A 27,320-nucleotide genomic window follows, 5' to 3' on the forward strand; every position below is an offset into this window, starting at 1 on the left:
CAAGTTTGGAAATAAACTTCGCGTGTTTTAAAGATTCCCAAGGGAACGCCGTGATGAGATTGTGGCTAAAATTTAGCTTAAAGACTTTTGAAAAGCTTGAAAGACTATGGATTGTTTGAATACGGTTGTAGGGAAGGTGTACGTCACCCACGAATGATGGTGGGTTAGGAGGAAGGCTTGTTATGTTGGAATTTGGACAGTTGATGTTTTTGTAGTGTCCGTTGTCAACGTAGCATCTCGATGGAAATGCATCATTGTTTGTATTTGTACTTGTCAACAGTATCATATAAATGAAGCACATCAAATAACTCATGATCATAATGATGTTATAAAAGACAAGTTGCTTTCAAATTTCGGTTCGTTACTCGCCTTTTCCTCTAAACCATGGTTGATTTTTTCTAATCAATACACAATGAGCCTGATGTAAGCATCATATGTATATGATGATTTTCAGCTCAATCACTACAATGCCACATTAATACTATATAAAGCTCAAAGTTACTTAATTACACACATTGTGTTCCTTGTTATCATTACCTCTATCAAGTACTAGTACCTTATAACAACACATAATTACATATTACATAAATGTATTACGAATAATCAATAAAGTAGAAAAGCTATAACTCTAAGAAGAGTTCAGCAGGAGTTACTTTGCTCTTCTTGAAAATGAGATGGACATTTTCTTTTTCGAACTCGAAGATTTAAATGATTGATTCTGATAGCAAAGTGATTACGTGAAATGTGTAGACAACGAAAGATGGCTGGGAGATTCTAGGTCTCAAATGACTTCCAATATGTACATTCCTGTGTGTTGATCAATAGACAGTTTATATCCTCTATGTCTTTCTTTAAAACGGTGAAATAAGAGCTTCTTATCCAATCTTGAGGTGTTATAAAGACAGATAGCTGATCACAACAGAGTTACGTATATACAGCTGGACTTGGTGGTACCTTTCGGAGAAGAGCAGGGGGTCAGCTTCTTGTCCGAGAAACCTTTGGCCAGGCAGACTGAGATGTTTTGTTCCCTCAGATTGATTGTAGACTGATGTGTTTTCCTTTTACTTCAAGATCACCTCAACAGTTACCTGCAATTCAAGGGGGGATGTATTTCACCAATAGACAGGCCCACATGCGATATACGAGTATAAGGCCTCCCCAAGTACTTTTTATGGATGGCGTCCGCGCGCGCATTGATTTTGGCCTGATACCATGCCAGAAACGAAAAGAAATCCCGCGTCTTGTAACTATGAAGAAGAGTCAGGTGTTGTTTTCTCAAACTAGTCAAAGTTACCCGATTATGCATGCTCTGTTACAGATAGAATTAAAAAACAGTCATGTTGAGGTGAAAAATTGAAACTAGTCACAGTTAGCCACCATTTGTGCTCTGTTATAGAAAAGAATATATAAACCAGTCATGCTAAGGTAAAAACAAACTTAAACTAGTTTCTTTAAGCCAGCACCTATATGCTCCATTAAAGAAAGAAATGTGCACCAGTTGTGTTAAAGCGAAGAAAAAAAATGATACATACCGATAGGCCCACCTTGTTCTTCAGAGAATGGCTGGAACTTGACTGTGCAGCGGAAAATCGGCAGGAAAATGACAAGAATCTGTCTGGTAGTTCTGCTATGTAATTTACACGCAAGACGTGGGCGTTATCCTATCTAGTGTCTACCTGCGCAATCCTTGCGTAATCTAGACCTGCGTAGGGGTACTCTATAGTAGTCTGGGCTGTCTTGATTGACGTACAAATCGTACTTTTGGCAGTGTAAGGAGGGCCTGGTTGGGGGGTAGTGATTACGAATACGCAAAATGTTCGCCGCCGATTACGAATTACGTTTAAGTCTCAGATAGAGCTGATTACGACTTTACGTTTTTCGACTAGTACGGATCCGTACTAGTACGGATTACGTTGATTTTTGGGGAGGCTGCCTACGGATTACGAAGACTAAAAAGGCCTGATTACGCCTTACGAAAAAGGGCAAGCGGGCTCTCATCTAGATCTTCGTAGCGGTGTACTGTAAAGTAGTCTGGGCTGACTTGATTGACGTACGAATCGTGCTTTTGGCACGTGTCTCGTGGAGAAATTGCGGGTGCTGGTAGCACGAATGCCTATAGACTTCATATTAAAACTTAACCTTCTGCGTACCTAAACTTAACATCAGGTACAGGTACTGAAGTTTACGTACCTGTTCCTGAACAGTTTGTCAAATTAACACAATCATGTTCTTCTAAACTTCCTCAATAAACAGTAATAAACTTGACAGAATCTTTATTTAGATAAAACAGGGCAGAACTAGGCACCCATGCCATATTCAAACAAAAACAGAACCATGTTTTGCTGCATACAATACTAGTACTCTAGCTGTCTATTTGTTGCATATTACTAGTTATGCTCCTTCTAGATATCACTTTGATCACCTCTGTGCCATATCGGTATTTTGGACCTGTACCTTACCGACTTTTCGGTACTGTACCGGTACACAGAACCGGTACGGAGCCCTAGCCACACGTGTATTTGGCACGTGTTTCACGGAGAAATTGTGGACGCTGGTTGCGCAAATGACTGTAGACTTATCAAGAAACCAATGAATTTGGCAGAGATTGCAGCGCGGAGGCGGTGTTATTCATCAAAATGCTTCGTCAACAAGTTTCGTATCACAAGCAACAATTTCTCTGCAGTTGTCTACTTCTTTTGCAGTCATCCTGAGGGGCAGTGCACCAATGAGAAACGTCGTACTAAAACCGCCGACCAATCGGACACGCTCTTTCAAAAAACTTAGGAAATGTTTTGGGCTATTACCCAATGTGTTGGGCTATTCCATTTTAATATATATTCTGAGAGTTTTGAAAGGGAGCTGGATTTTAAAAAAAGTTTGGTCAAAGTTTGGCCTAATCCTATACGGAGAAAGCAGTCTACTTTCTGAATTTTAAATCGGATTGATTTCTCTGCGATGAAATTTATGTATTCCAGACGATTTGGCGACGAGACGGTCACTTAAGGTGGTGTAGGGATTTGTGTGATGATTTGTGTCGCAGTATGTTATTACCAAGGACGTTTCTTACCCAGGGCCTTAAGAAATATTTCATTTCTGGATGCTGGTACACACACAGGCTAAAAACCAAAGGGATGAAATAACAAAGTAACAGATCGGAACAAGGAAAATGAGTAGATGACGATGTCATTTATTTTTGTCATGGTCGTGAATTAACACATTAGAAGATCAAATGTTACGAAGACCATTAGTCTAGAGTATTTTGATGCAATACCGAAATGAGTTGCTAGGGGCCGCATCTGATCCATGCTGCGGTAGTTGCACTTTTCACTGAAGCTGATACATGTAGGTGTCGCTTTTGTAACGTCTTGTTATACTTCAGGCTTTGAAATCGATTTTGATATCTCCTGGTACATATCAAGTATTGCTTTAAACTTTTCATCAGTACCTGTCACATCATTGTATTATAAAAATATGTTAGATTTTTGACTATTTACATTGGTATCAAAAATACTCTTACATAATATATTACAAAATAATTTCAATATTTCAATATTGTATATATTATATATTAAATATTTGACTATTTACATTGGTATCATAAATACTCTTACATAATATACTACTGTAACAAAATATTTCAAACTTTGTTAAAAAATAGTATTACAAATTTGTACATAAAATTTCCTGAGTATTTATTTATCAATATTTAAAAAAAATATGGGCAGATATTTAGCCGTTGAAGGCTGAGTATCAAATATATACATAACAATACATTTGTACAACAGTTTCATTTTGAACTTTGGGCTCAAAATAGCCAACTTCAATTCATAATTATGCACATCTCAAAGCTCCTAGTCTTTTATACAGTGAATATGCCATAAAGAATTTCATTTATGTACAGAAGTGAACACTGTAATTGCTCTAAGACTCTATCCCTGAGTTAGTTGCTAGGTATCCATGCTTACTAAGGAAGTTTAGCAGACCTAAAGGCCAAATGCTTCAAGAAAGTTCCTATGTGATTCATCCCAGTACTTTGATGCCAGAAGTTTCTCCTTCAAAGTTTGTGCAGCCTGGAACTCCCTTCTTCCATCCTTCAGAATCTTAATGATGCGCTTTGCCAGTGTGCTTGCAGCCTCATGGTCATCTGTGATGTCCACAATCGGACGGTCAAACTCAGGATCTTGGCTACTTAAGAACGAAGCTAGACCAGACTTGTTGGAAACCAGAACTGGTATTCCTGCAGCAATGGCCTCAAGACCAACCTGTCCGAATGGCTCTGCACGTGACGGCATCAGGACAACATGAGCTTTCTGCAGTTCTCTGCTTAGCTCTTCCTGTGTGGCGCATTTTAGGGGGGTGAAGTTGAATTTGTTCTTCTCCATGTTGGCTTGGATGACTTGCTTGCTCTCTTTAAAGTCTTCAGGAGTGACACCACAGGCTCGCCACCTGGTGTTAGGTAGTTGCTCAATCACCATGCCCATTGCCTTTCCAGAAATATCGTAACCTTTCAAACTCTCTGCGCCCTTGACCCTGCCGATAGACAGCACCACTTTTGTTTTTGTGTTGACGTAGTTCACTTGCATCTTGCTGAAGATGTCGGATGGCTTGGGCAGAAACTCATGATGTGGCCGTTGTTGTTCTTTTGTCTGATTTCTGTAGTAGTCATAGATTAATGGACCGACAGAGAAGATAATATCGGCATGTCGTAGGTCTTCCAAAATGCTGTCACTCTCCTCCCCAATACTCGTGACCTTCTCATCACCCTTGTAGTGGCTGGTTTCTTCTGGGATCTCATGAGTGACCTGGACTAGTTTGGCACCGGGAAGGCGTTGCTTCTTGATCAGCTTTGCTGCACGGCTTGTGGTGTTAATATGGCCGACAATGAAGTCTACATTTGACGGAAGGCTTGGATAACGACTCTCGTGGTCGTATGTCAGCCAATCAAGACAGGGATCTCTGATGTCTCCCTCCTTTCTTGTTGGAAAAATCAGCCGAACTCCATCAGCTGTTGCATCCCTCTTATCCTCTTCTGTGGCATCTAAGACAGTGCTGTAGATCACTGCTCCTTGAGAGACCAGCATGACTGCCATCTGCCTGTGTGTGGTGCAGACATCATCGTAGGAGCTGCCATATTTGTCACTGATCAGCAGCACAACTGGCTTGCTTCCAGATCCTTGAAGAAGAACAGCAATACAAATTGCCTAGAAGCTATCATAACGTATTTTCAAGCAGCATATATATATTATATATATTAAATTGACTCTAAGTCTAAGGAACATGAGTACAAGAAAATGTTGTACTCATTTGTATGAGTTATTGAAATTGAGTTATGCAAAATCAAATCCAGTAGAATACAATTTGTAACAATTTGTAACAACCAATAAGATGGACAACACAGAAAGGGAGTTGTCAGTTTTTCTGTTGGTAAATCCTACTCAATGTCAAACAAAATTTAAGTCAAACAAATTGGTCAAAAAGTTTTCCAGGTTGTATTGTATAAAATCATCAAGTTGTGCAAGGGTGTATCATCCATAACACTACAAAGGTGTGGTCTGGTTTCTAATTCCTCACCTCTTGCAATGGAAACTAGTCTGCTTGACGCACGAAGTGCAAGATGATCGAGTGCGTGAGTGAGTGCAATGGAGTCAGTTCTGTCACCAGGCCCTGCTTGACGTTGATATGTTGATAGAACATCCACCCTCCTAGTTTCACTGTCACCTTTTAAGTGTTCGGATACATAGATACCATGATCATTCTCATCACCAAGCAAATCAGACACATCTGTTGAGCAACTTTTATGACAGCCTACTACTGAGCCTAGTAAGAATTATTAGTAGAAAAATCTATTTATGTAATTGTTATATATTGTTAAATAATCAGGACAAATAGTGACAATGTATCAGGTTTCATAAACCTTAACTTACATGATTGTATTTAATTTATTTACTTATTACAATTCTCCACATACACATGTACATGGAAGGCATGGTGGAACAGGTGCACCTAAGTACACCTTTTCTAGGCCATCATGCCGACAAATAAATGGACATGTTCATATACAAATGCATAAATAAAATGCAAAAACCTGTAATGCTTGATAGAGCCAGCTTTCCCCTCACAGGCTCCACCAGTTCTTTCGGTGTTGTTTGGGTGCTGTCAGACTCCTCAGTTGTGCTGTCTCTCGTGTAGTTACCTATAGATGAAGATAACATGATTGTAAATGCCAATCTCTTATCTCTTAAGTCTAAATTAAGATCTTTTGATTGAGTTATAATTCTTCTGGGACTCTGGCAATGGTATTATGCATGAGATCTATTAATACAATGTCCAACAAGCAAAATTGACAATCATGATATGGTAGACCATCATGAAAAATTGTTACATTACTTAGTATCTAAAGTTTACTGATAGATAATTTTGGGAAAAGGACTGAACTTTCATACCATATTGCATATTTCTTTAATATGTTTTGCAGATTAAGTTTTAACCTGAGGTTTAGACCATTGAAAACATTTAATTACTAGTAGGCTGAAAACAATATACTAGTACTTACGTTGCAAGATCTCACCTTCCTGAAACAGGAAATACAGAATATGTCAGTATGATCAGATTGTAGTTGTAGTACTGTACCTTAAACAATTGTTTCAAATGGTAGTTTAGACACTAATGTTTGACACTAGTTTAGACACTAATGTCAAACATTATGGGGAAGGTCTTAGTTCTAAGAAGTGCAATACCGTTTATTATGATGCTGATAGACTTATAGATGTTTGCTGACAATATTTAGCATCTGCTACTCAATCTCGAGAGATGTTTCACTGGATGACATACATGAGATATGAATATTCTTCAAGGAAACATTTTATGGACTTAATCATCAGCTAATATACCCACTTACCTCCTTGAAGATGAACTGACATGCAGTCCGATTTGTTGGCACTTGGACTTTCTTGACACTAACTTTGCCTTTGACAAGGCGTCCATTAGGTCTGTCCAGCCACATTTGAACGTTCTGGCCGTATTTGTCGCAACAAAGCTTGGATCGTAGTTCCATCTCCTCAGAATCTTCCTGGCCTCCACGGACACTAACAGTGATGTCAAGTTCATCCCCATGGAAAAGATCGAAATTCGCTGCATTGCCTCCACACTTGGTGAAGCCTGAGTGGTACTCATCTGTCTGTACACGCTGGTCTCTACAGACAACACGGAACTGCACATCACCGTCAGGACTGGGATTTATGTATGCTGCAAACCGACAATCTAAAGTTCTTGATGATAGAGCGTCCACTACCCTCCTTACGCGATCTTCAACTGATGCAATTACTGCATCCGCAGGAGCCCACCCAGTGACAACAGGACTAAAACTTTGCAAGGAAATGGATATTTCATTCTGGTTTATTTGGTACTGTGTTGAAGCTGTGATGTCTGTCCAGCCTTCTCCATCATGATGCTTCAGTAGAAAGCACCTTATGTCTTCAGACCCTGGCGGTCGCCACGTCTGCACCTCCACTGGCCCACTCAGCTGTGCACCGTGTAGGTTGACATCAACAGCTGGGGAGAACAGCACCTGTTCCAGTAGCTCACGTGGGCAGGCGTCCTCACCCAGGGACCAGGGGTAGCCAGAGATCCAGTTAAGACTCTCAGGATCCCTGAGGATAGCAGCAACATCTACGGTCGAGATGGTTATCATTGTGTCTTGTTGAAGCACGTCTGGGGGTACAACAAGCTTGACAAAACCAGGAATCTCCAACTCTCCGCCCGTGGGTCCTACTACAGACTCTGTTGTCCTTGTGTACTTCAGCTCTTCCGGCACACCTACAAAAACATTCAATTTGGCAAGACAAGAAAGGAAAGAAATGACTATGATCTGAGTCAATGTTTCAAAGCTTTGTGGGGCTTACCAGGCAACTGGGAACTTTGAATACACAAAATGAAACAAACATGAGAGATATAAGTCTAACATCATAACTTCGCAGAAGGAAACTTTGTTTTTGCCGAGAAAAAGTTGCCGAGAAAAAGTTGCATTATAAGGCCACTCCAATTTAATTTCTTGGTTAACGGATTCGCCCGCTTCATTTCTTTCTAATTTGCAAAAAAAAAAAAATTCCTTTTCTTCCAAGTAGTTGTTACAGTTATTCCATCTTTCACTGCAGTGGTATCATTAAAAGTTCAAAATTCATTGTTTGAATTTTGAACCGGGCCCGGTATGCTGACTCCTATCGATAGGATGGGCCATTTAATAGGATGCCTATAGGTCTGTTTTTGGCGACGTCTCAGGGAGGAGCCTAATGGTACAGTATTGTGTGCAGAATTCTAGGAATGGTACAGGCATTTTGTCCACAGGCATGCGGAATGTCCACAGGCATTTCTCTGACCCACATCTATGCCCACATTCCTGGAACCCTGAAGACCTGTCTGACCCAGATGGCCCTACTGTCTGTGACACCGGGGCTCGTTCACTATACACTCAGCGGAGGAGTGCACTGTATCTGTCTAGACTTAACAGACTTAATGTCTAGACTTAATAGACTTAACTTGATTGCAGAGAAAAAGTTGCAGAGAAAAAGTTGCATTATAAGGCCACACCAATTTAATTTCTCGAATGGTAGACTAGATCATGCAAAGGCAAACATCCTGCATTTGCCTGCAAATATTACCTTTCTTGTTGAATAATGTTTTTTTTGTAACCCTTTGGTAGTTGTCTTGTTTTAACAATTAATGTACCTTGAAATTCTTACACAGTGCATTCAGCTTTTGTTCCACCAGAGATATTGTACAATACAGTATATCACTCAAATTTAAGCTAACCTGGAATGTCTCGTACAAGAGCAGGAAAGCTGATCCCAGCTGCAACCATATCCTTTTCCAGCTGCAGCATTCTGTGGTCACCTGAAATAGTTAAAAACAATATTAGCAATGTGGACTTCACAATTATGCCAAATTCATAATTTAAAAGAAACAGCAATCTTCAATACATGTAGATCATTGTAAATTGAGAAGGAAGAAAACTACATACTGGTTGAAAGGTATTCACTCTTCATTATGTCCTTCATCATGTCAGCTGGCAACTCAGCCCCTGGAATTTCCTGTTTTCCGGTACGTGAATACCACACCTGCATCAGCAGCCTTACATCAGTCTCATCCAGCCTGCTGATGATGGTGTCCAACACATGCTCCAAATCTATAGGAGGTTCATTAGGAAGGTTATGCGAAATGATGTACAGTACATGTAAATTACAATGACTGCAATTGTGGCAAATGTATGTAAAAATGGTACTGATTCACCAACACTAAGTTAATCTTATGTCAAAGAAAAGCACTGACAATATGTCAACTCAGTCAAGATCGATCATCATCTAGTTTCATTCAATAAGTCAGTTGTATATGTATCAGTAAACTTTAGAATCTGTATTTTACTGCCAGCTGGTTTGATAATTGATTGAATTATTTTGAAACTCTTACCAGTAGAGCTACTTGTCTTGCTCTCTACTTCAACTGAACCATCTGCTTGTGGTCTTTCTTGAAGCTTTGATCGAGACATGGTATAGTTGGTTTTGAAATCCTGAAATGATACTATTATCATCAAATCCTGAAATGATACCATCAACAAAGTTATTGGCGTAAAACTTTTCAGATTTTGACACAGATCTTTCAAAATCTTTATGGAATACAGTACAAGGTACCAATATTCAACCTCACAGTAAGGTGCAACAGTACAGTCAATAGACTCACCTCATCACTGTCTTTTACAGTCACATCTGCAAGAGATGCTGGTAAAGCTGATGCAGTTTCATAGCGGCCATTGTCAGCTTCTTTCTTGTTTAATGATGAGGTAATGTCAGGAAGTGCTGTTGTTGCGACATTGATAGCTTTCATCATCTTTAGGCCTTGTACATACATTTTGTAATATATGGTAGCCTTCGTCTTATCTCCAAGGTCCTTCCAACATGTCGCAATTTTGTTTAGTGATGAAGCAATGTTAAGATGTGGTGTTGTTTCGCCATGATGAATAACTTTCATCATCTTCAGTGACTGTTCATAATACCTGATAGCCTTTCTCTGATCACCAAGGTTACTCCAACATTCCCCAATGTCGTTTAAAACCCTGGCAATGTCGGGATGTTCTGTTGTTTCACCATAGATAGCTTTCCACATCTTCAGTGCCTGTTCGTAATAACTGATAGCTTTCCTCTGATCACCAAGGTCACTCCAACATGTCCCAATGTTGTTTAATGATGAAGCCATGTTGGGATGTTGCGTTGTTTCACCATAGATAACTTTCATCATATTCAGTGACTGTTCATGATACCCAATAGCTTTCCTCTGATCACCAAGGTCACTCCAGCAAGTTCCAATGTTGTTTAGTGATGAAGCAATGTCAGGATGTGGTGTTGTTTTGCCATAGATAGCTATGTTCATCTTCAGTGCCAGTTCGTAATAACTGAGAGCTTTCCTCTGATCACCAAGGTCATTCCAACATGTCCCAATGTTGTTTAATGATGAAGCAATGTTGGGATGTGGCGTTGTTTCGCCATAGATAACTTTCATCATCTTCAGTGACTGTTCATGATACCCAATAGCTTTCCTCTGATCACCGAGGTTACTCCAGCAAGTTCCAATGTTGTTTAGTGATGAAGCAATGTCAGGATGTGGTGTTGTGTTGCCATAGATAGCTTTCATCATTTTCAATGACTGTTCATGATACGCAATAGCTTTCCTCTGATCACCAAGGCTACTCAAGCTAGTTCCAATGTTGTTTAGTGATGAAGCAATGTCAGGATGTGGTGTTGTGTTGCCATAGATAGCTATCTTCATCTTCTGCGACTGTTTGTAATAACTGATAGCTTTCCTCTGATCACCAAGGCCATTCCAACATGTCCCAATATTGTGTAGTGAAGAAGCAATGTTGGGATGTGGCGTTGTTTCGCCATAGATAACTTTCATCATCTTCAGTGACTGTTCGTGATAACTGATAGCTTTCCTCTGATCACCAAGGTTACTCCAGCAAGTTCCAATGTTGTTTAGTGATAAAGCAATGTCAGGATGTGGTGTTGTGTTGCCATAGATAGCTTTCCTCATTTTCAGTGACTGTTCATGATACACAATAGCTTTCCTATGATCACCAAGGTCACTCCAGCAAGTTCCAATGTTGTTTAGTGATGAAGCAATGTTGGGATGCGGTGTTGTTTCTCCATAGATAGCTTTCATCATCTTCAGTGACTGTTCACAATACGAGATAGCCTTTCTCTGGTCACCAAGGTCACTCCAACTTGTCCCAATGTTGATTAATGATGAAGCAATGTCAGGATGTGGTGTTGTTTCACCATAGATAGCTTTCCTCATCTTCAGTGCCAGTTCGTAATAACGGAGAGCTTTAATCTGATCACCAAGGTCGCTCCAACATGTCCCAATACTGTTTAGTGATGAAGCAATGTTGGGATGTGGTGTTGTTTCACCATAGATATTCATGTTCAGTGCGTGTGTGTAGTAGGTGATCGCTTTCTCATAGTCACCCCGCATGCGCAAGACATTACCTAATTCGAGAAGTATTTCAAGCTGTTTTTCCTTGTCACTGCCCGTCTCTTCTAGTGCTGCCTCAAAGTGACGTATAGATGCATCGACATGGAACAGCTCCCGGCATAGTCGGCCCCTTGTTTGAGATGAAGTGTCAAAGATTGCTGTTGGGAGCATCTTTGTAGGATGACTTCCCTTTGCAACTGTATCCAAAATGCATCTTTTCAGTGGGATGGCAGTATAGTAGTACCTGAAAAGCATCTTAGAGTCTGGTATGTGGAAAACTGACTCAACGACCGTGTCATCTACGTCATGTTTGTCCAGTTGGACTTTCATCTCCGTGAGAGGAGACAGTCTGTCCTTCTGTCCTCCGTTAGCAATGTATGTTCTTAACCGTAGCTCCGCGGAGATGCTGATCAGTACAGTCAAGTGGTGGGCATCTTCGTCACTGATCTGCTGTGTCTTGTGTAACTCTTCTATCATTCCCCACACGCTGGGAATTGTGATACCACAGCAAATACTCAACACATCAACGGCTACCCATGGAAAACGGTGTATTTCTTTCCTGACATCCAAAAGTTGCCCTGTTGGCTCAGCATTGTGTCTTAATTGCTGATTATCTTTCAGTATTAGCATTGCTGAAAATCCTGACAGAACAGAGGAACGATCATGTAAGATTTTGTTGACTCTGTCCATGTACTCTTCCACTAAAGACATGTCTCCTGTTAAGTAGGTCACCCGTCTGAGGATGTCTGACAGGTGATAGCCTTCCGCCAGGGCGATGTGCAGATACTGATATTCGGCCAACCTGGTAGGAGTCTGGATGAGACTAACGGGAGGTTTGCTTTTGGTTTTGTCTCTTCCAAACGGAGTCTTAGAAGCCCAGGGCATGAAGCCGTCGAAGGCAAAGCCGCGAGGTGTGACGGAGTCAAAGAACCAGTCTTTCTCTGGGTCTTCTGAGAGAAAGTCGTTGAGTGATGGGATGGCCATGGCTGGGAGGATGGTTTCTCCAAGGTTGATGACTTTGAGATGTAAGTAGTGTGTGAGATTCAGGAAGTACCTTCGTGTATCATCATCATCCTTCCCCTCCTCAATCAGAATGGCGAACTCCAGGTCGGAGTACGGCGTCACCAGTTCTGTGGCTTGTGACCCCATCCCAATGTAAGCGTACTTACAGGGAGGAGGTCTGAGTTTGGCAATGCATTCATCTGTCAGTACTTGAATAAACTCTTGTCGTTCAATTGTGATGCTCTTGAACAAGTTCTTGATTGCTTCAGCTCGTTTGATCTCTACCTCTCTCACGACGGGATCGTCTTCATCATACTGATAAGGGTTGTGTTCCCGATGAATTGTTTCGAGCTGAGATTTTGCACGGGCGCGCGAGTTGTGCAGTTCCTTTCTGTGATCTAACACGCTGCTATACGGACATGGTTCACAGTCAAGGTTACAGGTGTTTCTAAGAAACTGCCTTTCTGTTTCTTGCAGTTTTGATACCATGTTTTGTTTGTCTCCATCTGTTCTGACCATGGAGGCGTTATACAGAGCTGCCGCCTGTGTAAATTTCCTAACTTCTCCTATCCGCTTACCTCGCTCAATGTAGACGTCACCCAACCTGCACAGACAGTCGGCCTCTTTAGCCTTGTTGGGTTTACTGCGATCTGTAGGCAGGAAAAAGAAATAAATGAAGAAAATATGGGATGGATCAAACTGATACTTTCATGAATGATATTCATGTTATGGAAGTAGTTAAATTAAAAATTACAAGTCACATTGTAACTTGTAAAACATGATATCTGTAGAAGTTATGAATGACGGAATATTTCATGATAGAGGAAATTGTTGTTGAAACTTGATTGTATTGCTACTTTGGATTTTAACCTTTTATAAGATAATGGATAAGAATAATTATTGTATAACAGACCATGAACAAGCTTTAGGGCGGCTACGAGGTTCTCCTCTGCTGCGTCCAGGTCTCCATTTCCCAAGTCACGGTCTGCCGTCTGGATGTACCTGCGGTAGGAGCTGAACAAAGAAACATTCTTCATGCTTTACAAAGGTTATAACTGCACTACAAAAGCAATAGTATGCTGAGCATATATTAGTATTGTTACATAAATCTAAAAGATGTTATACCGATGTTACACACAGTAACATACATGTATAATGACATGCGGAATACTAGTACATTTATTTCCAATCATTCATTGTTAGTGTTCCTTTACCAAACATTTTTCCAAGTTTTGTATTATGCCACTTTGTATACTTTTAAATTAATACTTGAATGTAAAAATGGTTATAATACTCATTTATTTATGTAAGATTTACTTGGACAGGGAACTGGTGGTTCCGTCGCTAGAGGGCACAGCTGAGAAGGAAGAGAAGTAGCCCTTCCGTCCTCGCATGTCTTGTTGCCGTTGTGTACGTGTTGAACTCTGCAACAACCAATAGGAAGTACTATATGATGAGCAGATGGTCTTGTAAACCACACATGAACTTTGAACTTCATTTGTCAAAGGTAAATGACCTGACATTGACTGTACATGTAAAGCCGCCTTATATGTTTTGTAATGTCTTGTCTTGTCAGCAGGGCAAGCCCTTTGTAATATAGCCACTGGCTAGTTGGGCTGCCCTGGCTGTAAGGGTTGAACAGCAAAACCAATAAATAAAAAAATAAATAAACAAACAACCTGACATGACCCATGCAAGGTGATATTAAAATCACTTCCCAGGCATTACTAGTAGCTCCTGTATGAGTTGTTTATTAGAGCATCATTTGATTACATGGAAAAAGTAAGACACATTCCCACCAACAAGTCTAGTCAACATGGCAAGTTCTGTCAGCACAAGTCAAAATAGTTCACTCACTTTGTTTCTTGTTGTGGTGATGTCTTGCCTGATTTTTGCGGTGTGCAGTAAGCGGTGAACAATGACAACTGTTCCATGAACACTGTGACACCGCGCCAGTGCCCTGTTGTACAGAGCAGTAGCTCTGGTCAAGTCCCTGGTGTCTCCAGTTTCTGTTCCTCTTTCCAGGTAAACGTCACCTATACTCTTCATTGCTTCTACTTCTAACATGCTGTTGTCGTTTACTATTGCCTCTACCATCACCTGTGCGTATCTAGCCAGCACAGAGTCCGTGTTACCTCCGGTAGCCCGTATTATGTCCAGGACTAGGAACTTTGCCGCTACCTTTGCAGGTGTAGTCGTCTCCTTGTCTTCAGTTGACTGTTCCCTACCCTGTGACGACACCCCTTGTAAAAGCCTCTCCGTGTAGTGGTAGCGGTGTTCTATACCATCTGCCTGTTCTTCATGGTAACACCGTACCATAGCAGCCAGATAAAGCGCCAAGGCTGTGTTGAACTTCCCCACGTCTTTCCCGAGTCTTCCCTTCTCCACGTTCACGTCGCCCAGAGTTTTGAGCAGCTCCACTTCCGCCAGCCTGTCCGTGTCGGCCATGGCGTCCACCAGGGCACGGAGGTAGCCTGTCTCCGCCCGGGCTAGTCCGTACCTCCTGCCCTTCTCGTCCGCCTCACGGAGTTTCTCACACACCCGCAACATGGTGGACTTCTGGCAAGAGAATATATTTGTAAGACTCTTTTACAATGTATCAGCATTCCTTGTGTTAGCCTTCATATTGCACATGCAGGTTTTGACAACATTCCACGTCTTGTGTCAAAGGTCCACGAAATTAAACAGAATGCACTTCCAGTCCACTAATTATTTTGCACTTACATGCAATCTAGTTGATTTTGACAATATATTTTCGTGGAGGTTTATGTAAAAATTTAATTAAGGCCATAAGGGACAAATAAACTAATTTTAGTTTTGGGGTTTCTATCTGCCTCTCACACATTGGGGTGATAGTTGACCCAAACAATGAATATTCATGGCTGATACCTACCTACTAATCCACCAGGCGGTGTGGCCAGAAAACCTGTGATGTAGGTTGTCTATATCTGGGCTTGAAATTCATATCAGATGGGACAGCGACTGGGTTGGACAACATAGATAACAAATTGTTAGTAACTTACGGTTAGTTGCAAAGCAAATCGCCAGACCACTGTGCTACATGATAAACCTATCGCTCACCACCTCTACATATCCAGCAGAATATGGAAGAAAGCTAAATTTGACACTGCCTATATCCAAGTCAACTACAGCCTGATTATGTGGCCATGGATTGTGGACAGAACAACAGACCAATAAGTCTTCTTCCTATCTTAAGTAAAATAATGGAGAAGGTAATGCCAGCACCCAGATATCCGCTTACTTCATAGAGAACAATCTGATGTCACCCTACCAGCATGCTTTTCGGAAACACCACTCAATCAATGTGTAGTGCACTTTATTTTGCAACTACATCATGTAGTCGACAACTGGTACTGTAAAATCAACCAGCCGGGAAAATCGTTGGGGTCATCTTCCTGGATTTCTCTGCTGTCTTTGACCTGGTGGACTATAACGTTACAAAAACTAGCATGCTATGGCTTCTCTAGATCTAAAACGGCAGTAGATTGGATGTCCAGATAGTAACCTAACGGGGAGTGTCCAATGTGTGCATTTTAATGGCTCCAACTCGTCTCTCAGGGAGATACACTACATGGCATTCTGCAAGGGAACTGCCTTGGTCTGTTATCCACACAAACGACCTGCCACTGGCCGTGACTCAGAAGCCTCTCCTGCTAATTCTACGTATGCAGACGACACTTCGGCATACACATGTGCTCTAACAATCAAGACAGTGGGAGTATGATCCAGCAGGATACAGAAATGAAACTTCTTGGAGGCATGCTAGATGATATGCTCACATGGGACCTTCACATATTTAGAAAATTATTAATTTGAATATTGAAAATTTTTTACTAATATTAAGAAAATGGCCTGCTCCTTGGGAGTCATCAGAAAGAATGTGGCCTACCTGGACCGGTCATTGCTGAAAGTGAAATCCTGATAGACTCACTCACCTTGACTACTGAACATCCGTATGGTCTTGTACTTCTCAAAGGAACATTACTGCACTATAATTATAAACAAAACCTAATACCAGCCCAGAAGAGAACAAGAAATAGCCACGCATTCAAACCAGAGTTATCAACCAAGGATTGAGGTGTTCAAGAATTCATTCTTTCCTAGAACTATCGCAGAGTGGAACTCACTGTCACCAAGTACAGTAGGGGCACTGTCAATAGATAGCTTTAAACAATGTCTAGAGCTAGAAGTTCAAGGGTTAGGTGTAACAAGTCGATCGGTGTAAGATAGCCAGCTGCCACCGCGCCGCGTGCCTGCGAAGCTGGTGTGTTACGCCGAAAGGCGGTTATACCGGCTATACAGATACAGATACAGAAAGCAAAATAATGCAGGGCAACTGATTCTGGGGACGTGATTACCATACCAGGGTAAAACAGATTCATTAGGAATTGTCCTGGCAGACTATAGATAAAAGACTTGACATAAAAAACATGTGCAACTAAAAAAATCCTGTCTTCCAAACAACCAGCCATACTCTACAATCAACTGTGCCTGGGGTCACATCAACACACTTACAGAACAAGATATGCTACTCGGAACACCTTCAAACTAGACAAACCAAAAACAAACAGCACTAAAAATGCCTTCACATATACAGAACTACTGCAGCATGGAACTCTCTACCACATGGGCTGCAAACAGTGTCATCACATGAGAAGTTCAAACAAGGCCTACTAAAGCACATGAGGGACATGAATAAGTAAAGGCTAAGCACATTTGTTTCTTTTAAATAACTATGTTATGTAATTGTATACGTAATTGTATGTGATGTATTGTTATGTTATAGTAAAACGTTAAACTTTATTCCATTACACAATTTACAGGGATCAAATTTTCAGCGACCACTGTCTCCTTCATCAAGATCACGTTGTGAAGTGATTGGTCATTAATTATCCTGATGAAGGCGACAGTGGTCGCTGAAAATTTGATCCCTGTACAGTTGTGTGTTGGAATAAAGTTTAACTTTTTACTATGATTCACCACCAACACAGATGAACTTCCATGGTATTGTTTATAATGTTCTTATGTACTGAACTCTCTCCTGGAAGAATAGATGTAACCCACGGGTGGGCAGCTAAGGGAGAGTTGTTTTATGAATTATATAATAACTAGATAGAAATATTAGCGGTTGCTAATATAGACAGGTTCGCAATGTAGTGTATTAAGCTAAATCGGCTACTAGTATTTAAGGTCTCATACGCCAATTTCGCTGTCCCATAGACTTACACCTTAAAATACGTAACTATTTTCGCTGGAATCCAATCAAAAAAACATAAATCAAGAGTTTCTTTTTATTTCTATAGCAAGCACACATATGTAAGGCAGTACATTGATTTGGCCATACCAAGGCCACAGCTTCAAGGCCACATACTCCTGTTTACCTGAGGGAGTATCGGTACGCTGCCGCCTGAGCTGTGTGTCCTTGAAATTGCTCAGACTGCCAACTTTGGCCTGAGGAAAGGGAAATGAGGTCACGGAGAACAGAACAGATTCGGTGGCACTGCGTTTTCACTGTTTAAGACGGGAATACGAAGAGATAAAGAAAATTTGCTGTGTGAGCGCTTTCAAGGGGCCCTGCAAGGGGGGTCCCAACAACGCTAAATTCTGAGAGCCGGCTACGTATTGCGCTGAATTCAAGAAGCCTCTCTACGCTCTACGCTAAATTCGAAAGATTCCTAACACAGAAGTTCACTTTTAGTGCTTTACCTTTTGCAGGGTTCCTTCTCATCCTTTTTCTAATCACCACTCACCTTGTAAACAAGTCCCTTATCAAAAGAAAAACACACCCCAAAACAAAATTCCACTTCTCTAAATAAGTGGTCCCATCTTTAGGACTACACATTCAAGAAAATACTGTTTTCTGAATTTAAAAAAAGAAGAAGAAAAAAACTTCTGAAGAAAGAAAATTATTAATATGCACATTTTGATTGGTTTCTAACCATGGTTTCTATCCCTCTGTTTGCCTAAAAACCGATAATGTGATTGTATCAATTTTAAACCTCCTAAAATTAGCTGTGTCCAGGGGAGGGAGTCTCCTCCTGGCTGTTATCACAACCAGTTTAAAAACTATTATAGTCTTATTGTCGGGAAATCCCAGCCTTTCTACAGGAGCACAGTTCTCCCCTGCTAGCGTTATTGTATCATCCCCAACAACACGGCCTTGAACAGCGATCATATAGCGCTCAAGGACAAACAGCTGCAACTTTGTACATAAGCAGCAGAACGTCTAGAGGGAAATCCGTACAGTATAACGCCCTGCAAATTATGTTTGTGAAAACTTATTGAGAAGCATTTCATGAAGACGATCGACCCTGAATTTGTCGTAAACCTTATAAGTAAGTTTGTGGGTTTGTAGCACAAGTTCTACCCCGCTATTGTAAAATGTACAATCCCCACAGCAGTTGAATACTAGTATACATACGGTGAAAACGAAATGTGATAGCGCTTAGTCTAAGCCGCTTGTCTTTTAATTGACCTCAGATTAGACAGAGGTGAATTGTTATCAATCACACCGCTAACGTAGCGACCTGAGGTTAAGCCCAATGCGATGCCTGTCAGACACGTCTAGACGTAACTGCGCAAACCCTCCTTGATTAGTGGACTCTTCCATGATGTCAATGTCTTTGCATTGCAGCTATGCTGACCAAAACTATTGAGTATTTAGAACAACCTATTAAAAGCAAATAAAGGGTCCGTCAGCATTGTCAAAAGTTCATGAACTTTTCAAATTTGACCCGTAGGTTAATGTCAGGACCCTCAGAAATGGGCATTTAATTGGCAGGAAGCGAGTTAACGCACGATTTCTTGAAGGAAATGTCAATCAGATTTGCGGTGAATTTGAAATTATTCAATCTATTCGGACCAATCACGGTGGATATTTGGGAGCCCCGGGGATGAAAGTTTGTAATTAGCATGCCTTCCAGCCCCTGTCGTGTCAGTCTGACGTCAACCTGCCAGGGGCAGGACAGGCAGAATTCTCTCGGCCAACTAGACTAGTACGAGTTATCCAGTTTTCGGCTTTCTCACGCCACGCATCCCGAAGACACAGCGCCGATGTGCCGGCTGAGGTCACCTTCTGTTGGTTCACAACGCCGGCTAGGCGGGGAAGGACTGCAAGGACAAGCAGGATTCCCTGGTCTATCCGACAGCTACGCTAACCATGGCGGACCTACAGAAGAAGACCATCAAAACTGTGAGGCCGAGCTCCAGCGAGAGGTGGAGGCGCTAGAACAGAAGTGGCAACAACTGCACTCGCCCTCCGTCCCCATCCCCCTTCCTCCACGCGCACTTTCTTGGCTTTCGCCCGTCATTCATGCATGAAGCGAGAGCTGGCCTGGATGCACAGATTCACCAGAGTTTGTCGGTCGACCTATGCACCAACCCCGATAAGAACATCGCTGGGAACGTGCGGTTCCTTCTGGGTCATCCAGCCAAGTTTGTTCGATCGCAATGTCAAGTGCAGAACTTAACGTTCTTCCTCAGTTCCATGACACAGTCCTCCTCTTAGCTGCAGGGTAAGTCAATTTTTCTTTTCATTCTTTGTGCTCTTTAGGGGGAAATAGTATGCAAAATTTGTGCAAAATTTTAGATGTACTGATTCAATGAAAGACTCCCATATTTCAGACCTAGCACACTTGTATGTATTAAAGCGTCTTTGTTGTTGTTGTCCCTGTCTTTTAATACGTCTAATTTTTCCGCTAGACGCGGACTCTTGGTGTCATTCTTTGCTTGGCGTTTTGCTTGTTGAAGCCACTCTTATACTTGTGCTTTGCACATGTGTGTTTGGAAATGTCATTTACTCATCTCTCTCAAACCTTGCCTAGCCTCTATGTTATCCTAGAACGCTCTGTACAGCATACTGATCATGTCTGCTCGTAGGTCTCTTCGCATCCCAGCTAATGTGGCTTTGCTTCTTTGGTTATTACGTATGATTCATGGATGCTGGTGACCTCATTTAAGAGCGCAGTAATTAATGTGGTGGTTTGCGGTTTCTTTTACTCTTTTACAGTTTTCTTTTGCTTGTTTCTTTATATCTTTGAGTGCCTGTTGTCTTAGTCACACTGTGTCGGACTGGGTGTTTTGCTTCGTCTGCAAACAGCACTTTGCCTGGCAATATTGTCTGGGTAGAATTTTTTATTAATTCTATAACTGACCCCGCCTTTTATGACGTATTGTTGGCCACTGAGTAATTATGGCTTTTCACTTGCTCTTGTTCATTTACCGCACCTGTTATCTTCCATCATGTACAATGTAAGAGGCTGTCGAAATTTTGTTTACGTAAAGTTTTAACCACTTGACATGTTCCTTCAATATTTTCCGCCCTTACCTAATATCCTCTCCCCTCTGATAAGACTTACCTGTCCAGATTGAATATTCCAGAAACATCTTGCCAGTATTTTTTCCATCCTAGATCAGCCCCTGAGTTTCTGAAGTCTGTCGTCAGGCCAATTCTTTATAGCCTGGGTGCCATCCCCTACCGCGAGTCAGCGATAATTCCTCGGCCGGGGAAAGCAACACGCCCCGCCGACCCTGATTTGCACACTGGCTCTAATTATCTCCTCGTGTCCGGTGAAAGATATTGGGTTTGGGGCAGCCTGGGGTTGGGCGGCGGATACAGTAGCGGACACAAAAAAAATCTATCGCTTTATGAACGCTAGCGTCTGGCACCCAGGCTAATTCTTTATAACAGTACTGAGGCTGGGTAGAGACTCCAACCTGGTAGAGTTCTATTGCTATAACTTGATAACATATCCTAAAAGATTAGTGATTGTAATGGCTGAGACTCCGATCGGGATTTCTACCGGTACCGGCAGAGACTCCAATCGGAGTTTCTATTGAGTCTTTTAAACGCCAAGAAATGACTTCAATTTATTCATGTTTTTTTCCTCTCTCAATCTCTGCACCCGCAGCAGGCCAGCTAAGCCATGACGACCCTCACCTCATAGAAGAAAATCAAATTCACCGGCGAGATGGTCTAACAGACCTTTACGGAAGGGCCAAAACAGAGGTAAGTCCACACGATGTATTTGTCGTTTCTGTTGATCTGAGGAACATGTTGTTGAATTTGTAACATCTTGATTAATGAACAAACATATCTTTCAACTATTGTTTACTTCGATGTACACTTCATAGCATTCTGTAAAATCTATTGACTCCCTATTTGGCTATTTTACTAAGTTTGAATCCGCGTTGTTGTTGTGGAGACTTTGGAGATGTTTCGCCAGTCCCACGTATATAGTGTTACACGTTACACAGCTGCCACCTGCATCTGCACGGTTGAGTGACAGCTAGGTTCAGACGTTCAAAACACTGACACATAGGGCCAGTTTTTCTGACCTATGGAGTTAATTGCCTGACTTAAAGAATGCGTGACAAATTGGAGATGACCTAACATGCCAGAGGGGTAATTAATCTTCAGTTGTTTTAGCCTGTTTTGGGCAGGCCGATTCAAGTCAACTATGAAATGTTCATTGCACAATGATTGCATCAGGTACATTATATGTCAAATAACATGAATTAGACATGCGATGTAATCTTAGCCAATGATTCGTCATTCATAATTGTCTGAGAGACTTTCATTAATGTTAAAATACAATTGGTTGGACGTTCCCGACAAACATCCTCGTATTTCTTCTGCAGGTTGTAATCTTCCCTACCAACCTCTGCTTGGAGAGCACAGATCGTTCACGTCAAGCCGCCGCCGGACGCCTTCATCCTCCGAGACAACCGATGTCCCCGGTGCTGAGACATCCGTTTCCCGGTCCCGATAGAGCTGTGGGCAGGGGCCAGGAAGTGAGCCTGCGCAGTGTGCCTGGTTTGTACACCGTTTTTTTTATTGAAACCGATAATTTTTCTGTAATTTTCTTTATAGAAAATGATTATTTTTCTGTTATTATTTCATATGAAACGATTATTTTTGTTATTATTCTATATAGAAAATGATAACTTTACTGTTATTGTTGTATTCAAAACGATTATTTTTGTTATTATTTTTAGAGAAAACGATCATTTTTTTTTTTTTTAAGAGAAAACGATTATTTTTCTGTTATTATTTTAGACAAAACGACCCCTGAAAATTCCCTGACTTTTTCTCTGAAGACTACGATAAACGATTGGTAGAGACATGTGGCCAACTGAGGATTTTGGTGCTGTTTTAATTCTCTAGAGGTTCCAAAGTTGTTGTTTTTTCGACGGCGTTGACGCGTTGAAGTCGTGACAATGGTAGTTAATGTGATGGCCGGGATGGATCTATTATTCTATTTTGTATGCGTAGGTTTTGCTACTTTGTTGTTTGTTTTTATTCAGTGGTGATCCTAGTGAGTTTATGTGTGAGAACAGTTGTCCGTTTTGACAGCATGGGCCGTGTGAGTTTGTCTGTACTGTACATGTATAGGTTGACCCAACCTATGTTCTGGGTCAATGTCGACGTCGCCAGTGGTTGTATTTGGTTGTCAGGTTGAAACTGTTCAAGGGGCACATGTCTTCTTCTTTTTCAGTGTACATGCAGCGACCCTCGGCCAAGAATGGTCATAACGGGGCACAGGACGGCCAACGGGCACCGTCTCTTCCCGGCGTTCCTGATCCGGGGAAGCTGACCACTGATGGACCTGACACGTCAGCCACCCATCCATCTGGCCCGGGATGTACTTCCCTGGGCACTTTCTCTTCTTCCCTTGCATTAGGGAGCAGACCGTCCACGTCAAGCCACCGCCGGACACACCCTCATCCCCCGAAACAACCGCCGTCTGCATCCCCGGCCCTGGGACATCCATTCTCGGTCCTGGGAGAGCTGTGAGGCCAGTCACACCGCCCGAGACCGACGTGACGGCAGTTCCCGGCACAGCCGATGCGACGAGGCCGATCTGAACGTGCTCTTCGATGTCCAGTGTAAGGACGCAAAAGACAATAGAGTCTGCATGATCGATACCAAATGTCATAATGTCTGAAGACATTAGCCAGAGGACCACCCCTGACCAAATTGTTTGATTGTCTGGATCCATCATATGTCCTAGTACAAGGACAGTGACAACAAAACATTTGAGCATAAAGAACGACAGTCATTGTAACAACAACTAGTTCAATTGTATTGTCAATTATTTTATTACATTTGGCTTCTCCAGTAGCCAGGCTTTGAGACTGGAGAATGATACAGTCTATATTGTAATCGAAACTGATTGCTGTTATTCAGTACATCCAGTTATCAAACTAACGAGTACAACGGCCATATAAGATTTGTTCAATGATTCACTGCTATATAATAATATCTTAAATACAAGGGAGGCATGTATGGTATTTATAGCAGGACATCTGCATAGTTTTTGTACAATATCCAATGATCATGTGCAACAGGAGTTCCCTGGCTCTACAGCTGTAATAGATGACCTAGTACAGGTGTCTCCCACTGCAAGGTCAGAGGTCAAGTCTAAAAGTCTTGACCAAAGCAAGTCTCTGTGTCATTCCTCAGTTTGTCACTTCTTAGAGTTAGGTCCTAGGTCAGACAAAAAGGACTATTATGTTATGAATGTTAGGCAGAACAGGTTTCAGGATGCTTAATATTCAGATGGACAAAATCACATCCCCCAACTTCATCTCATCAACTGAACGTACTAACCCTGTACTTGAGGACAATCTGTCGTCCCTAGGCTCGGCCTCGACAAGATCCACAAGACCACTCCACTAATACCAAATCTTCATGCCACTTATCCCACCTACTGACCCTGTACTTGAGGACAATCTGTCGTCCCTAGCTTCGGCCTCCGACAAGATCCACAAGACCACCCTACTAATACCAAATCTTCATGCCACTTATCCCACCTACTGACCCTGTACTTGAGGACAATCTGTCGTCCCTAGGCTCCGCCTCGACAAGATCCTCAAGACCACCCTACTAATACCAAAACTCCATGTCATTTATCCCACTTACTAACACTGCACTTGAGGACAATCTGTCGTCCCTAGGCTCCGCCTCGACAAGATCCACAAGACCCACACTACTAATACCAAAACTCCATGCCATTACCACTTACTAACACTGCACTTGAGGACAATCTGTCGTCCCTAGCTTCGGCCTCCGACAAGATCCACAAGACCACCCTACTAATACCAAATCTTCATGCCATTTATCCCACATACTGACCCTGTACTTGAGGACAATCTGTCGTCCCTAGCTTCGGCCTCCGACAAGATCCACAAGACCACCCTACTAATACCAAAGCCTCATCATCTCATCATCAAAAAAAACCTTAGGTCCGCCATGTTTCCTTCCCGTCATGCGAAGAAAATTACATTGAACTTCAATTGCAAGTCCTAAACACAATCAGCGTATATTACGCCAAAGCCATCGCCTCTATACACTCCTGCCAAAATGAACACACAACCAGGTAGGCTTTCAGTTACTGCTCTTTCCAAACATACCGCTAGGCGTCGTCCTTACACTGTGGCCCAGTGACAGGTCCCACAATGCACTTCACTCAACTTTGGCCTGCCCCATTGCATGACGGGAAACAAAATGGCGGCGCCCATAAAATCGAGGTAACGTAAAACAGGTTCCCGCTATCGCGAACCTGTAATTATATGTTTATAAAAATCATATGTTGCACACCAAAAATCTGTTCCCCTGCATAATTTGCGTGGATACATAAATTCTTTTCTACTTAAATATGTGTATCTCCCCTATAACCTCCTTGGTGTATCCAAGTAACCAACATTTTTGTTCGATTAAAATTAAGAAAACCTCCCACATAACGGTACACAAAACAACAGGTGGGGAGGGGGGCAGAAAGTGTACGTAGAAAACTTCGTATAAATATAAAATAGTGGGAGCCAGGGAGAAAACAGATCCACAATCTAAACTACGGAGCTCGCAGAATTATCACTTACATGAAAAAGTCTTTAAGAACCCCATATAAACGCCTTACCTGGAAGAGTTTTCTTCGGAAGTCGCACTTTCTCTAACTTTCTCTCCAAGTCCAAAGTTTCCAGATAATCTCGTACCCAGAGCAGTCACTTAGAGACTAGAGTCTATGCAAACTACCCTGGATACGAGTATGAAGACTGATCACCAAAGTTCTTCCGAGGAAAAATAGTGCGGGACAACTTTGTGGACCAACACTTTTAAAACGGTTCGGATTCGAGTTTGTATCAACTTTGATGAACTAATAGATACAATGTGTACTAATGTGACCCAAAATTGATTAAATTGCTCTGGTGGAAAACTGCGTTGGCGTTCCAGCCTTACTTCCTGGTATTAATACGCGTTGAGACGACCTGATAGAAACTTTTCTATCAAAAGTCGCTAGGTGGCGCTGCCGCACGGTCCCTCTTTCATCACATCCCCAAGATGGCGGCCGTTCTGTGGACTGCTGCCGTGGCGGTCGCAGTTTCTGTCACGATCTGGGCGATTCTAGCCTTCGCCCGCTGGTGGAAACTCTGGAAAATCATCAACAAGATTCCAGGACCTCCTGCCTATCCTCTGGTGGGAAATGCTCTGCAATTCAAGCCGGGAGCCGTCGGTAAGGACGAGTTTTGTTTCTGGCTCCTCCTTGTGTTTTGGTCACGGGACAGTGTGCAAAGTTCACAACAAAACATGAGGCACGTAACGCAATACGCCCAGCGTCTACGATTTCAAAATCAAATAATTTCTCGTTGCTCTAGTAGAAAATCTAGCAGTCTTCCACGTAAAATACTTTGGTAGACCATACAGTATGCCAGACAGTGTTTTATATACCATGGGTAATTTTCAATGATACCTACACCAGTATGTATGCTGCAGTATTTCGAGCCCTGTAACTTAACGTTACACCATCCTGCATAATTTGTAAAACCCTTCTTGGGGATTATATTTTTAAAAGACAAGAATGTTGCAAACTTTAAATTATTTTGAACGATTTTGGTGTTGAAACATAAAATAGTAAGTTACTGTTGTTTTTCTTTTCCTGACCCGCAACAAACGCTAGCTAGGTCACTGCGATCAAATTTCCAGCCGGCCCAGTTCGACCGCTAGGTCATTCAGGTTTAATTTACTGTTATGTCTGCTTGATAAGTTGATTACATCATGTATATTATTACCTCCGGGGAAGGAGATATCCTTCGAAACATTTCTGTCAGCAGCTGTTTCTCGCGATCGGCTGGACGGATTGGTCTGTTGTTCGGTATACGTATTGCTATTGGGCTGCAGATGATGCAGAACGTTTTTGTTTAATTGCATATGTGTTTATGGGCGTCGAAATAAAAGTTTTTAAGTGCTCCGGACACCCCCGTTATGCTGAAAATGGAATTTACCATGTTGTTAAGGAATGGGGAGGTTGCAGTTTTGGGTCTTAGCATTCAAAAGGGGTCAAACAGAGGGGTGTCTGGTTCAGATAAAAATTTTGGGTGACGGCGCAGCAATGACGGCGCGGGATGACGGCGGGGGTAATGGCGCGGGTGACGGTGCAGGCTGTCAGACTGAGACACGTTAATCAACAGTCCATACCGAACCAACCGTCAGTAGCCATCAAACCGGCATACAAACATATTACGCACATAACTTTCATACTACACACAAACAAATAACCTAAACCAATAGAAAAAAAACCCGGAAGGTTTGAAATCTACGATTTCCCTTGTTAATTTTACTTTTTATACACTATTAGTATTAGAGCCTTGATGTTACATGTACACAATGGTTGGTGCTTTTAAATGTTTGTTTCATGCTTTGTTTATTCATGCATTATTAATGGCTACTCAAATCAGGTAGCCTCCTTTCCAGGCGTTCCGGGATCGGTCTTTTTTTTGGG

The 27,320-nt window shown here is 41.9% G+C and overlaps 3 protein-coding genes across 5 annotated transcripts in view; 1 reads left to right on the forward strand and 2 right to left on the reverse strand.

The window, feature by feature from the left end:
• Positions 1–3,836: 3,836 nt before the first annotated feature.
• Positions 3,837–8,886, reverse strand: LOC109477414. Its single transcript, XM_019778676.1, has 6 exons — positions 8,809–8,886; positions 6,899–7,815; positions 6,554–6,572; positions 6,086–6,193; positions 5,572–5,718; positions 3,837–5,173 (listed from the first exon to the last, which is right to left on the reverse strand). Exons 1-6 carry the CDS (start codon positions 8,876–8,878, stop codon positions 3,984–3,986), a joined length of 2,451 nt encoding a protein of 816 aa, XP_019634235.1. The 5' UTR covers positions 8,879–8,886; the 3' UTR covers positions 3,837–3,983.
• A 1,582-nt stretch (positions 8,887–10,468) lies between these two features.
• On the reverse strand, positions 10,469–25,522 carry LOC109477318. The gene is given in 8 exon segments (XM_019778489.1): positions 10,469–10,494; positions 10,497–11,409; positions 11,536–13,172; positions 13,436–13,536; positions 13,840–13,946; positions 14,380–15,081; positions 15,416–15,504; positions 25,461–25,522. Coding segments are annotated over 6 exon segments (3,477 nt in total). The 5' UTR covers positions 15,073–15,081; positions 15,416–15,504; positions 25,461–25,522.
• Positions 25,523–25,876: 354 nt separating this feature from the next.
• Positions 25,877–27,320, forward strand: part of LOC109477858 (cytochrome P450 4V2-like) — an 11,759-nt gene continuing 10,315 nt past the window's right edge. For 2 of the 3 annotated variants that reach the window (XM_019779310.1, XM_019779302.1), the window contains exon 1: positions 25,877–26,054. In XM_019779310.1, coding sequence (XP_019634869.1) covers positions 25,883–26,054 — 172 coding nt within the window. In that variant the 5' untranslated portion in view covers positions 25,877–25,882. The remainder of the gene's footprint in view (positions 26,055–27,320) is intronic. The other variant, XM_019779336.1, reaches the window with a different exon arrangement.

This window comes from Branchiostoma belcheri, unplaced genomic scaffold (assembly GCF_001625305.1).
Source record: "Branchiostoma belcheri isolate BF01 breed outbred unplaced genomic scaffold, Haploidv18h27 scaffold105, whole genome shotgun sequence".
NCBI lineage: Eukaryota > Metazoa > Chordata > Leptocardii > Amphioxiformes > Branchiostomatidae > Branchiostoma > Branchiostoma belcheri.